This window comes from Eschrichtius robustus, chromosome 3 (genome assembly GCF_028021215.1).
Source record: "Eschrichtius robustus isolate mEscRob2 chromosome 3, mEscRob2.pri, whole genome shotgun sequence".
In the NCBI taxonomy this organism is placed as follows: Eukaryota; Metazoa; Chordata; class Mammalia; order Artiodactyla; family Eschrichtiidae; genus Eschrichtius; species Eschrichtius robustus.
Window position 1 is genome coordinate 162,031,174 of NC_090826.1, and position 14,026 is coordinate 162,045,199.

The window sequence follows — 14,026 nt, forward strand, 5'->3', positions numbered from 1 at the left end:
AGGCTGACAGTCTAGCAGGGGTAGATCTAGGGCCAATCACCAGGATCTGGTTCAGAAGCCATAGCTGTCAGTGGCACAGAAGTGACCAGACAGCAGTAACAGTCAGGCAGAACACAAACTCACAAGAGACTGACACATTCATCAGACAGCTAATATTTTGATTGGCAGCAGGAGACAAGCTTTTGTAGGGAAAGAAGTGCTCCTGCCCGCCATATAAGGTACCCACTTTCCAGGACCAAATACCTATTAAGCACAAAACAATAGCAAGTAGAGGTGGGAGGGAATTCTTGGTGGTTCTCCACGCCAGTCCGCAACATAGCACCTCTGCATCCATCTAGCATTTCTCCCCTGTCCAGTACCATACACACACAGACAGAGTCTTGCTCTTCCCTTTTCTGAAATTCGGGTAAAGCCACTCCATTTCTGCTAACACACTCTCTCTTTAAAGGAGGCACACCACAATCAGGTTTTTACCCAAGTATCTAAACATAATGTGTTATGATTAAGCACTGTCAGTCATCACATTTCAGTGTGATTAATCATGGTTATACAATCAAGTTAGATGACGTCCTACTCAGAATGATTGGATTTAGATATTCTTAAATCTCACCAAACATTTAATATTTTTCACATCTCTAGCAGCTCAGCTCATCTACTTTACAGTTTAAAATACATGTTTATTAAAACATTTAGAAATGCTGATAATCAAAAAAAATTTTTTAATTATCCATAATGTCATTACCCAGAGATAGATAATCATGTAGAATCTTCCAGATATACACAAAATAGAATGAGATGGTATTTTGAAACACTTTTTTCCCCAGTTTTACTGAGATATAGTTTACATATAACATTTTATTAGTTTAAGGTATACAACATAATGATTTTTATATATGTACATATTGCAAAAAGATTACCACAAGTTTATTAATACACATCACCACATATAGTTACAATTTTTTTCTTGTGATAAGAACTTTTAAGATCTATTTCTCTCAGCACCTTTCAAATATACAATATAGCATTGTTGACAATAGTCACCATGCAATACATTACATTCCCAGAACTTATTTTATATCTGAAATTTTGTACCTTTTGACCATCTTCGCCCATTTCCGCCACCCCCCAAACCTCACCTTTGGCAATCACTATTCTGTTTTCTGTTTTTATGAATTCAGTGTTTTTACATTCCACATATAAGTGAGATCATACAGTATTTGTATTTCTCTGCCTGACTTATTTCACTTAGCAAAATACCCTCAAGGTCCATCCATGTTGTCACAAATGGCATGCTTTTCTTCTTTTTTTGGTGGCTTTAAGTGGTTTTATTTCTTTTTTTAAACACCTTTACTGGAGTATAATTGCTTTATAATGGTGTGTCAGTTTCTGCTTTATAACAAAGCGAATCAGCTATACATATATCCCCATATCTCCTCCCTCTTGCGTCTCCCTCCCACCCACCCTATCCCACCCTTCTAGGTGGTCACAAAGCACCAAGCTGATCTCCCTGTGCTATGCGGCTGCTTCCCACTAGCTATCTATTTTACGTTTGGTAGTGTATATATGTCCATGCCACTTCGTCCCAGCTTACCCTTCCCCCTCCCCGTGTCCTCAAGTTCATTCTCTACGTCTGCGTCTTTATTCCTGTCCTGCCCCTAGGTTCTTCAGAACCTTTTTTTTTTTCTTTTTTAGATTCCATATATATGTGTTAGCATACAGTACTTGTTTTTCTCTTTCTGACTTACTACACTCTGTATGACAGACTCTAGGTCCATCCACCTCACTACAAATAACTCAATTTCGTTTCTTTTTTATGGCTGAGTAATATTCCATTGTATATATGTGCCACATCTTCTTTATCCATTCATCTGTTGATGGACACTAGGGTTGCTTCCATGTCCTGGCTATTCTAAATAGTGCTGCAATGAACATTGTGGTACATGACTCTTTTTGAATTATGGTTTTCTCAGGGTATATGCCCAGTAGTGGGGTTGCTGGGTCATATGGTAGTTCTATTTTTCGTTTTTTAAGGAACCTCCATACTGTTCTTCATAATGGCTGTATCAATTTACATTCCCGCTAACAGTGTGAGAGGGTTCCCTTTTCTCCACACCCTCTCCAGCATTTATTGTTTGTAGATTTTTTGATGATGGCCATTCTGACTGGTGAGAGGTGATACCTCATTGTAGTTTTGATTTGCATTTCTCTAATAATTAGTGATGTTGAGCATCTTTTCATGTGTTTGTTGGCCATCTGTATATCTTCTTTGGAGAAATGTCTATTTAGGTCTTCTGTCCATTTTTGGATTGGGTTGTTTGTTTTTTTGATATTGAGCTGAATGAGCTGCTTGTAAATTTTGGAGATTAATCCTTTGCCAGTTGCTTCATTTGCAAATATTTTCTCCCATTCTGAGGGTTGTCTTTTGGTCTTGTTTATGGTTTCCTTTGCTGTGCAAAAGTTTTTAAGTTTCATTGGGTCCCATTTGTTTATTTTTGTTTTTATTTCCATTTCTCTAGGAGGTGGGTCAAAAAGGATCTTGCTGTGATTTTTGTCATAGAGTGTTCTGCCTATGTTTTCCTCTAAGAGTTTTATAGTGTCCAGTCTTCCATTTAGGTCTCGAATCCATTTTGAGTTTATTTCTGTGTATGGTGTTAGGGAGTGTTCTAATTTCATTCTTTTACATGTAGCTGTCCAGTTTTCCCAGCACCACTTATTAAAGAGGCTGTCTTTTCTCCATGGTATACTCTTGCCTCTTTTGTCAAAGATAAGGTGACCATAGGTGTGTGGGTTTATTGCTGGGCTTTCTATCCTGTTCCATTGATCTATATTTCTCTTTTTGGGCCAGTACCATACTGTCTTGATTACTGTAGCTTTGTAGTACAGTCCGAAGTCAGGGGGCCTGATTTCTCTAGCTCCATTTTTATTTCTCAAGATTGCTTTGGCTATTGGGGGTCTTTTGTGTTTCCAAAATTGTGAAATTTTTTGTTCTAGTTCTGTGAAAAATGTCATTGGTAGTTTGATAAGAATTGCATTGAATCCGTAGATTGCTTTGGATAGTATAGTCATTTTCACAATGTTAATTCTTCCAATCCAAGAACATGGTATATCTCTCCATCTGTTTGTATCATCTTTAATTTCTTTCTTCAATGTCATAGTTTTCTGCATACAGGTCTTTTGTCTCCTTAGGTAGGTTTATTCCTAGCTATTTTATTCTTCTTGCTGCAATGGTAAATGTGAGTGTTTCCTTAATTTCTCTTTCAGATTTTTCATCATTAGTGTATAGGAATGTGAGAGATTTCTGTGCATTAATTTTGTATCCTGCTACTTTACCAAATGCATTGATTAGCTCTAGTAGTTTTCTGGTAGCATCTTTAGGAGTCTCTATGTATAGTATCATGTCATCTGCAAACAGTGACAGCATCACTTCTTTTCTGATTTGGATCCCTTTTATTTCTTTTACTTCTCTGATTGCTGTGGCTAAAACTGCCAAAACTGTTTAATAATAGTGCTGAGACTGGACAACCTTGTCTTGTTCCTGATCTTAGAGGAAATGGTTTCAGTTTTTCACCATTGAGAACGATGTTGGTTGTGGGTTTGTCATATATGGCCTTTATTATGTTGAGGTAAGTTCCCTCTATGCTTACTTTCTGGAGGGTTTCTACCATAGATGGGTGGTGAATTTTGTTGAAAGTTTTTTCTGCATCTCTTGAGATGATCATATGGTTTTTCTCCTTCAATTTGTTAATATGGTGTATCACATTGATTGATTTGTATATATTGAAGGACACTTGCATTCCTGGGATAAATCCCATTTGATCATGGTGTATGATCCTTTTAATGTGCTGTTGGATTCTGTTTGCTAGTATTTTGTTGAGGATTTTGCATCTAGGTTCATCATTGATATTGGCCTGTAGTTTTCTTTCTTTGTGATATATTTGTCTGGTTTTGGTATCAGGGTGATGGTGGCCTCATAGAATGAGTTTGGGAGTGTCCCTCCCTCTGCTATATTTTGGAAGAGTTTGAGCAGGATAGGTGTTATGTCTTCTGTAAATATTTGATAGAATTCGCCTGTGAAGCCATCTGGTCCTGGGCTTGTGTTTGTTGGAAGATTTTTAATCACAGTCTCAATTTCAGTGCTTGTGATTGGTCTGTTTATATATATATATTTTTTTTTTATAGATTTTTGTTAGGTCATTTTTTTTTTTAAATCGCGAATACTGTGCAGCCCTCTTTGAGACGATATATATATAGTTTTAAATTTATTTATTTTTAGTTATTTATTTTGGCTGTGTTGGGTCTTCGTTTCTGTGCGAGGGCTTTCTCTAGTTGCGGCAAGCAGGGGCCACTCTTCATTGCAGTGCATGGGCCTCTCACTATCGCGGCCTCTCTTGTTGCGGTGCATGGTCCTCTCACTATCGCGGCCTCTCTTGTTGCGGAGCACAGGTTCCGGATGTGCAGGCTCAGTAGTTGTGGCTCACGGACCCAGTTGCCCCACGGCATGTGGGATCTTCCCAGACCAGGGCTCGAACCAGTGTCCCCTGCATTGACAGGCAGATTCTCAACCACTGCGCCACCAGGGAAGCCCTGTTTATATTTTCTATTTCTTCCTGGCTCAGTCTAGGAAGGTTGTGCTTTTCTAAGAATTTGTCCATTTCTTCCAGGTGGTACATTTTATTGGCGTATAATTGCTTGTAATAATCTCTCATGATCCTTTGTATTTCTGCAGTGTCAGTTGTTAGTTCTCCTTTTTCATTTCTACTTCTATTGATTTGAGTCTTCTCCCTTTTATTCTTGATGAGTCTGGCTAATGGTTTATCAATTTTGTTTATCTTCTCAAAGAACCAGCTTTTAGTTTTATTGATCTCTGCTATTGTTTCCTTCATTTCTTTTTCATTTATTTCTGATCTGATCTTTATGATTTCTTTCCTTCTGCTAACTTTGGGGTTTTTTTGTTCTTCTTTCTCTAATTGCTATAGGTGTAAGGTTAAGTTGTTTCTTTGAGATGTTTCTTGTTTCTTGAGGTCGGATTGTATTGTTATAAACTTCCCTCTTAGAACTGCTTTTGCTGCATCCCAGAAGTTTTGGGTCGTCGTGCTTTCATTGTCATTTGTTTCTAGGTATTTTTGTATTTCCTCTTTGATTTCTTCAGTGATCTCTTCATTATTAAGTAGTGTATTGTTTACCCTCCATGTGTTTGTATTTTTTACAGATTTTTTCCTGTAACTGATATCTAGTCTCATAGCATTATGGTCAGAAAAGATACTTGATCAATTTCAATTTTCTTAAGTTTACCGAGGTTTGATTTGGGACCCAAGATATGATCTATCCTGGAGAATATTCCATGAGCACTTGAGAAGAAAGTGTATTCTGCTGTTTTTGATGGAATGTCCTATAAATATCAATTAAGTCCATCTTGTTTAATGTATCATTTAAAGCTTGTGTTTTCTTATTTATTTTTATTTTGGATGATCTGTCCATTCATGAAAGTGGGGTGTTAAAGTCCTCTACTATGATTATATTACAGTCAATTTCCCCTTTTATGGCTGTTAGCATTTGCCTTATGTATTGAGGTGCTCCAGCAATTGTTATATCTTCTTGGGATGACCCCTTGATCATTATCTAGTGTCCTTCTTTGTCTCTTGTAATAGTCTTTATTTTAAAGTCTATTTTGTCTAATATGAGAGTTGCTACTCCAGCTTTCTTTTGATTTCGACTTGCATGGAATATCTTTTTCCATCTCACTTTCAGTCTGTATGTGTCCCTAGGTCTGAAGTGGGTCTCTTGTAGACAGCATACATACAGGTCTTGTTTTTGTATCCATTGAGCCAGTCGATGTCTTTTGGTGGGAGCATTTAATCCATTTACATTTAAGGTAGTTATCAATATGTATGTTCCTATTACCATTTTCTTAATTGTTTTGGGTTTGTTATTGTAGGTCTTTTCCTTCTCTTGTTTATCCTGCCTAGAGAAGTTCTTTTAGCATTTGTTGTAAAGCTGGTTTGGTGGTGCTGAATTCTCTTAGCTTTTGCTTGTCTGCAAAGTTTTTAATTTCTCCATCAAACCTGAATGAGATCCTTGCTGGATAGAGTAATCTTGGTTGTAGGTTTTTCCCTTTCATCACTTTAAATATGTCCTGCCACTCCCTCTGGCTTGCAGAGTTTCTGCTGAAAAATCAGCTGTTAACCTTATGAGGATTCCTTGTATGTTATTTGTTGTTTTTCCCCCTTGCTGCTTTTAATATTTTTTCTTTGTATTTAATTTTTGATAGTTTGATTAATATGTGTCTTGGCGTGTTTCTCCTTGGATTTCTCCTGTATGGGACTCTCTGCGCTTCCTGGACTTGATTAACTATTTCCTTTCCCATATTAGGGAAGTTTCCAACTATAATCTCTTCAAATATTTTCTCAGTCCCTTTCTTTTTCTCTTCTTCTTCTGAGACCCCTATAATTTGAATGTTGGTGTGTTTAATGTTGTCCCAGAGGCCTCTGAGACTGTCCTCAGTTCTTTTCATTCTTTTTTCTTTATTCTGCTCTGCGGTAGTTATTTCCACTATTTTATCTCCCAGGTCACTTTTCCGTTCTAATGCCTCAGTTATTCTGCTATTGATTCCTTCCAGAGAATTTTTAATTTCATTTTTTGTGTTGTTCATCATTGTTTATTTGCTCTTTAGTTCTTCTAGGTCCTTGTTAAATGTTTCATGTATTTTCTCCATTCTATTTCTAAGATTTTGGATCATCTTTACTATCATTATTCTGAATTCTTTTTCAGGTAGACTGCCTATTTCCTCTTCATTTTTTTGTTCTGGTGGGTTTTTACCCTGCTCCTTCATCTGCTGCATATTTCTCTGTCTTCTCATTTTGCTTAACTTACTGTGTTTGGGGTCTCCTTTTTGCAGGCTGCAGGTTCGTAGTTCCCGTTGTTTTTGGTGTCTGCCCCCAGTGGCTAAGGTTAGTTCAGTGGGTTGTGTAGGCTTCCTGGTAGAGGGGACTGGTGCCTATGTTCTGGTGGATGAGGCTGGATCTTGTCTTTCTGGTGGACAGGACCGCGTCTGGTGGTGTGTTTTAGGGTGTCTGTGACATTGTGATTTTTAGGCAGCCTCTGTGCTAATGGATGGGGTTGTGTTCCTGTCTTGGTTGTTGTTTGGCATAGGGTGTCCAGCACTGTAGCTTGCTGGTCATTGAGTCGAGCTAGGTCTTAGCATTGAGATGGAGATCTCTGGGAGAGTTTTCATTGTTTGATATTACGTGGAGCCTGAGGTCTCTGGTGGACCAATGTCCTGAACTCAGCTCTCCCACGTCAGAGGCACAGGCCTGACACCTGGCCGGAACATCAAGACCCTGTCAGCCACACTGCTCAGAAGAAAAGGGAGAAAGAAAGAAAGAAAGAATGAAAGAAAGAAAGAAAGAAAGAAAGAGAGAGAGAAAGAGAGAAAGACAGAAAGGAAGAAAGAAAGAAAGAGAGAAAGACAGGAAAAGGAAGGAAGAAAGAAAGAAAGAAAGAGAAAGAAAGAAAGAAAGATAGAAAGGAAGGAAGGAAGACAGAAAGAAAGAAAGAAGAAAGAAAGAAAAGAAAGTTATTAAAATAAAAAATAAAAAAATTATTAAAAAGTAATGAAGAAAAAAGAAAAGAAAGAAAGAAAGAAGAGAGCAACCAAACCAAAAAACAAATCCACCAATGATAACAAGCACTAAAAGCCATACTAAAACAGAAAACAAAAAACGGACAGTCACAACTCTAGGACAAATGATAAAAGCAAAGCTATACAGACAAAATCACACAAAGAAGCATACACGTACACACTCACAAAAAAGAGAAAAAGGAAAAAAATATACGTATCTATATATTAAAATAAAAAGGAAGAGAGCAACCAAATCTATAAACAAATCTACCAATGATAGTAATCTCTAAATACTAAACTAAGATAAACATAAAACCAGAAACAAATTAAATGCAGAAAGCAAACCCCAAGTCTACAATTGCTCCCAAAGTCCACCTCCTCAATTTTGGGATGACTCATTGTCTATTCAGGTATTCCACAGATGCAGGGTACATCAAGTTGATTGTGGAGATTTAATCCACTGCTCCTGAGGCTGCTGGGAGAGATTTCCCTTTCTCTTCATTGTTTGCACAGCTGCTGGGGTTCAGCTTTGGATTTGGCCCTGACTCTGCATGTAGGTCGCCTGAGAGCATCTGTTCTTTGCTCAGACAGGACAAGGTTAAACGAGCAGCTGATTAGGGGGCTCTGGCTCACTGAGGCTGGGAGGAAGGGAGGGGTAGGGGATGCAGGGCGAGCCTGCGGCAGCAGATGCCAGAGTAACATTGCACCAGCCTGAGGCGTGCTGTGTGCTCTCCTGGGGAAGTTGTCCCTGGATCACAGGACCCTGGCAGTGGTGGGCTGCACAGGCTCCCGGGAGGGGAGGTATGGATAGTGGCCTGTGCTTGCACACAGGCTTCTTGGTGGCTGCAGCAGCAGCCTTAGAGTTTCATGCCCATCTCTGGTGTCCGCGCTGATAGCCGCGGCTCACGCCTGTCTCTGGAGCTCGTTTAGGCAGTGTTCTGAATCCTCTCTCCGTGCGCACCCCGAAACAATGGTTTCTTGCCTCCTAGGCAGTTCCAGGCTTTTTCCCGGACTCCCTCCCGGCTAGTTGTGATGCACTAGCCCCCTTCAGGCTGTGTTCACATGTCCAACTCCAGTCCTCTCCCTGGGATCTGACCTCCAAAGCCGGAGCCTCAGCTCCCAGCCCCCACCTGCCCTGGTGGGTGAGCAGACAAGCCTCGTGCTGGTTGGCACTGATCCTCTGAGCAGGAATCTCTCTGCTTTGCCCTCTGAACCCCTGTTGCCACGCTCTCCTCCATCACTCCAAACCTTCCCCCCCCCCGCCACCCCCCGTCTCCACCAGTGAAGGGGCTTCCTAGTGTGTGGAAACTTTTCCTCCTTCACAACTCCCCCCCAGAAGTGCACGTCCCATCCCTATTCTTTTGTCTATGATTTTTCTTTTGCCCTACCCAGGTACGTGGGGAGTTTTTTGCCTTTTGGGAGGTCTGAGGTCTTCTGCCAGCGTTCCATAGGTGTTCTGTGGGAGTTGTTTCACATGTAGATGTATTTCTGATGTATTTGTGGGGAGGAAGGTGATGTCCACGTCTTACTCCTCCACCATCTTGAAGGTCTCTCCAGGCTTTTCTTCTTTTTTAGCCTGAATAGTATTTCATGGTATGTATATATATATATATATATATATATATATATATATATATATATACACACACACACATATACACACACAATGAATACTCTCTTATATTTAATTAATATAATAATTATATTTAATATTGATTAATTATTATAATTAATATTAATAATTATTACATTAATATATCATATATAGTCCACATATTTTTTATCTATTCATTTGTCAATGGACACTTAGGTTGTTTCAATGTGTTGGCCATTGTAAATAATGCTGCAATTAACATGGGAGTGCAGATATCTTTTTGAAATAGTGCTTTTGTTTCCTTTGGATAAATACCCAGAAGTGGAATTGCTGGATCATATGGTGGTTCTATTTTTAGTTTTTTGAGGAATCTCCATACTGTTTTCCATAGTGGCTGCAACCAATTTACATTCCCACCAACAGTGCATGAGTATTTCTTTTTCTCCACATCCTTGCTAACACTTGCTATTTGTAGTCTTTTTGATGATAGCCATTCTGACAGGTGTGAGGTGATATCTCATTGTGGTTTTGATTTGCATTTCTCTAATGATTAGTGATATTGAGCACATTTTCATGTACCTGTTGGCCATCTACAAGTCTTTTGTGGAAAAAAAAGTCTATTCAGTCCCTCTGCCCATTTTTTAATTGAATAGGTTTTTTGTTTTGTATTCCTTTTGGGTTTTTTTTTTTTTTTTTTTTTTGCTATTGAGTAGTATGAGTTCTTTACATATTTTGGATATTAACTCCTTATCAGATATATGATTGATAATTATTTTCTCGTATTCTGTAGGTTGCTGTTTCATTTTGTTGATGGTTTCCTTTGCTGTGCAGAAGCTTTTTAGTTTGATGTTTATTTATTTTTGCTTTTGTTGCCTGTTTTTGGTGTCAAATCCAAAAAATCATTGCCAAGACTGATGTCAAAAGCTTACTCCCTATGTTTTCTTCTAAGAGTTTTATGATTTCAGGTCTTACATTAAAATCTTTAACCCATTTTGTGAATGGTATAAGATAGGGACCTGGTTTCATTCTTTTGAATGTGGCTGTCCAATTTTCCCAGCACACTTTACTGAAGAGACTATTCTTTTCCTATTGTATACTTTGGCTCATTTGTCATAAATTAATTGACTATATATGCTTTGGTTTATTTATGGGCTCACTATTCTATTCCATTAATCTATGTGTCCACTTATATGCCAATACCATACTGTTTTTGATTATTATAGCTTTGTAATACAGTTTAAAATCAGAAAATGTGATATCTCCAGCCTTGTTCTTCTTCCTCAGGACTGCTTTGGCTATCTGGGGTTTTTGGTGATTCCATACAAATTTTAGAATTGTTTGTTTGATTTCTACGAAAACATGCCATTGGAATTTTGATAGGGATTGCATTGAATCTGTAGATTGCTTTGATAGTGTGGAAATTTTTACAATATTAATACTTCCAATGTGTGAGCATGGAATATCTTTCCATTTATTTGTGTTTTCTTCCATTTCTTTCATCAGTGTCTTATATCTACAGTATATAGGTCTTTCACCTCCTTGGTTAAATTTATTTCTGAGTATTTTGTTGTTTTGATGAAACTGAAAATGGGATTGTTTTCTTAATTTCTTTGCCAGATAATTCATTATTAGTTATAGAAGAAACACAATAGATATTTTTATATTGATTTTGTATCCTGCAAATTTACTGAATTTGTTTATTAGTTCTAACAGCTATTTGATAACATTTTTAGGGTTTTTTTATATATAAGATCATGTGATCTGCAAATAAATGCAGTTTTATTTCTTCCTTTCCTATTTCGATGCCTTTTATTTCTTTTTCTTGCCTAATTACTCTGGATAGGACTTTCAATACTATGTTGAATAAAAGTGGAGACAGTGGACATCCTTGTTTGGTTCCTGATCTTAGAGGAAAAGCATGTCATCATTGAGTATGATGTGAGCTGTGGGCTTGTCATATATGGCCTTTATTACGTTGGAGTATGTTCCCTCTATACCCAGTTTGTTGAAAGTTTTAATCATAAATGGATGCTGAATTTTGTCAAATGCTTCTTGTGTATCTGTCAAAATGAAAACATGATTTTTCTCTTTTATTCTGTTAATGTGGTGTATCACATTGATTGATTTGTGGATATTGAACCATCCTTGTATCCCTGGAATAAACCCCACTTGATCATGGTGTATGAGCCTTTTAATGTTTTGTTGAATTCAGTTTGCTAATATTTTGTTGATTGAAACCATTTTTTGTATAACAGCTTTATTGAGATAATTCATACCATACAATTCATCCATTTAAAGTGTACAGTTCAATTGAAATCCTTCTTTATATATAATATATTATGGACATTTTTTCCATCTCAAATATTATAATTCTACAGCATCACTTTAATGTTGGCATGGTATTTCTGTATATCTCTGTATCATTGTCTAAATAATTTCCTATCTTTTTCCACATGAAAGTTGTTTCCACTCTTTTTATTATCATAAAAATACTTTGACAAGCATTCTTAGAGCTAAGTCTTTGTTGATATTCCTAAATTCTGGGTTTCTAGGACAAAATATATACACAGTTTAAAGGTTTAATACATATCACCAAAGTCTTCTCAAACAAGTTGCAACAGTGAATGTATACTCCCACAAGTATATGAAGATATTCCACCACTACATTTTGATTCTTCTTTAACTTTACCTTCATAGGGTTCTCATCTGAGTAGAGGGTACAAGAAGGTTGTAACCAATTTCAGCTTCATCAAACACCAATATGCACCATAGTGGTTAGTCTGGTCAAAAGAAAGCATTAGTTCCTTGCGGGAACCAAATATCCACAGAAAAATTACATTGCAAAAGAGCATTGGGAAGATCTGGAGTATAGGAAGTAGCCATGCGTAGGCAGACCCAGAGGAAGTTTTGATGCAGGTCACCTTCTGTGACCTGTGATTGGGAAGGAGGAGGGATGTTAAAGGGAAGAACAGGGGTCTGGAATCCTTGAACCATCTACTGATAATTTTGCTAGGGCTAACCTTGGAGTTATGGAGTCTTGCCGATACTATCTTGGTAGCCTCCTGGCCACTTTTAGGGAATAGATTTCAGCTGATGAGAAAGTGGAATGCTTTTCTTCTACTGAATGGGTATTCAGCAAGCTGTTTTTATTTTCATTTAGACCTCTCATAGACTTGGAAATTCCACCTAAGAGAAAAAGTCAGTATCAGCCTCAATTAGACCAACAAACTCTCATTCAATACATTTGTTTTCGAAGACATTCAAAGCCTGCCGAACCATGGTATAAAGAAACTACGTACCAAAGAGACTATTCTTTGCCATTTTACAAGATGGGTAAGTCAGATCAAGTGTTCTTACTCTCTGTGAGGAAAACCTTGCCTGGCCCACAGATGAGCATCTCCCATGGGCTTGCCGTCTCAGGGAGTATGTCTGGGACCAGTCACATTGCGGGGGAAGGGGATGCGTGTGTGTCTGGGTGCAGGAAGAAGGATTTAGAGAGCTGCCCCTAGACTGCTTCCTCCTTTCCTCCTCCCCTAGTTCCTTGTACAGGAGACTTTAAGACTGAAAATTCATAAATGTCCTTGGTAGGAAGCAAACTTGAGTCTGACCACTCCTCAGAGCACTTTATCACTTGACAAATTTGTTATTGTGCCTAAACATATTGTTAGAGGAATTTTCCCCCCTCATTCTCCTATTTTAAATGGATTCCTGGCAATTATTTGATAACTGGAGGTGTGTTTCAAAAATTCTAAATTCCCTATGTAGTATTTCTCCATGCTGCAGCCTGTGTGAGAGTACTGAGGGGCCGAGGCCCCCCACAGATATGACCTTGGGGGGTACACATGAACATGACCTGAAACATTACCTGTATTTCTGCAGTCACTGACACTTTGGATTTTAGTCACGGAATGGATTCCTTCATTGACAGACTTTCTAAATGAGTAAACCCCAATATTTCTGAGGCTCTTACAGTGTGGCAGGCACATATTTTGTCCTTCTAACAGCTCTCTGAGGTAAATGCTATTATTTCTTGGTCACTGTAAACAGTGACCAAGTTGCAGAGACAGTTAATTAACTAGCCCCAAATCACAGTACCTAGGAGAAGCAGAATTCAGCCCCAGGCCAAGCTCTGTGCTGGACCTTTAAGCTATATTGTCTCTGTCACAGCTGAGCATCACTTGTACTACTATTTATTCAACAGTTTTCTTTAAAGCGAGCCACTTTTTATCATAAAATTAAAAATAAGAAAACTAGTAGAAGGATGGTGGGGAGGAATGGGATGGGGAATGGGAAGAATCTGCCCTCCTTCTTGTCGCCCCTGAGAAAAGAGCTGCAACCTGGATGGGATGCCAGAGCAGGGCTGGGACTCAGGTCCTGAGGGGACAGCAAATGACAGCAATCGGAAAGAGTGGGAACCCAGCAGGACCAGGCAGATCTTGGGGAGTTGAGCCAGGCATGGGGGTGGTAATGGATGAAGCTGGGATTGGGGCCAGAGATTGACTGGAGGAGTCTGGGATAAGGGCAAACCTGGCTTCTGGGAGGTGAGAGAAGGTTGGAGCCTGAGAAGAGAGTGAGCTGAGGGAATGGGGAGGAGGGTGAGAGCTGAGATTAAGTCATTTGGAGGATGAGGTACAGGGTGGTAGGAGTTAGGGTCCCGCAGGCAGGGGACCTTAGGAGGGTTATGTTGTTGGGGTTTTTTTCACATATTTATTGGAGTATAATTGCTTTAAAATGTTCTGTTAGTTTCTGCTGTATAACAAAGTGAATCAGCTATACGTATACATATATTCCCATATCCCCTCGCTCTTGTAAGA

At 38.6% G+C, this 14,026-nt stretch overlaps 1 protein-coding gene across 1 annotated transcript in view; it reads left to right on the top strand.

Annotated features, from left to right (window-relative positions):
* SPMIP3 (sperm microtubule inner protein 3) overlaps positions 1 to 14,026 on the top strand; it is a 35,386-nt gene that overhangs the window by 5,432 nt on the left and 15,928 nt on the right. The window contains 1 exon segment of the mRNA XM_068538506.1: positions 12,373 to 12,545. Within this exon segment, the coding sequence (XP_068394607.1) occupies positions 12,373 to 12,545 (173 nt within the window).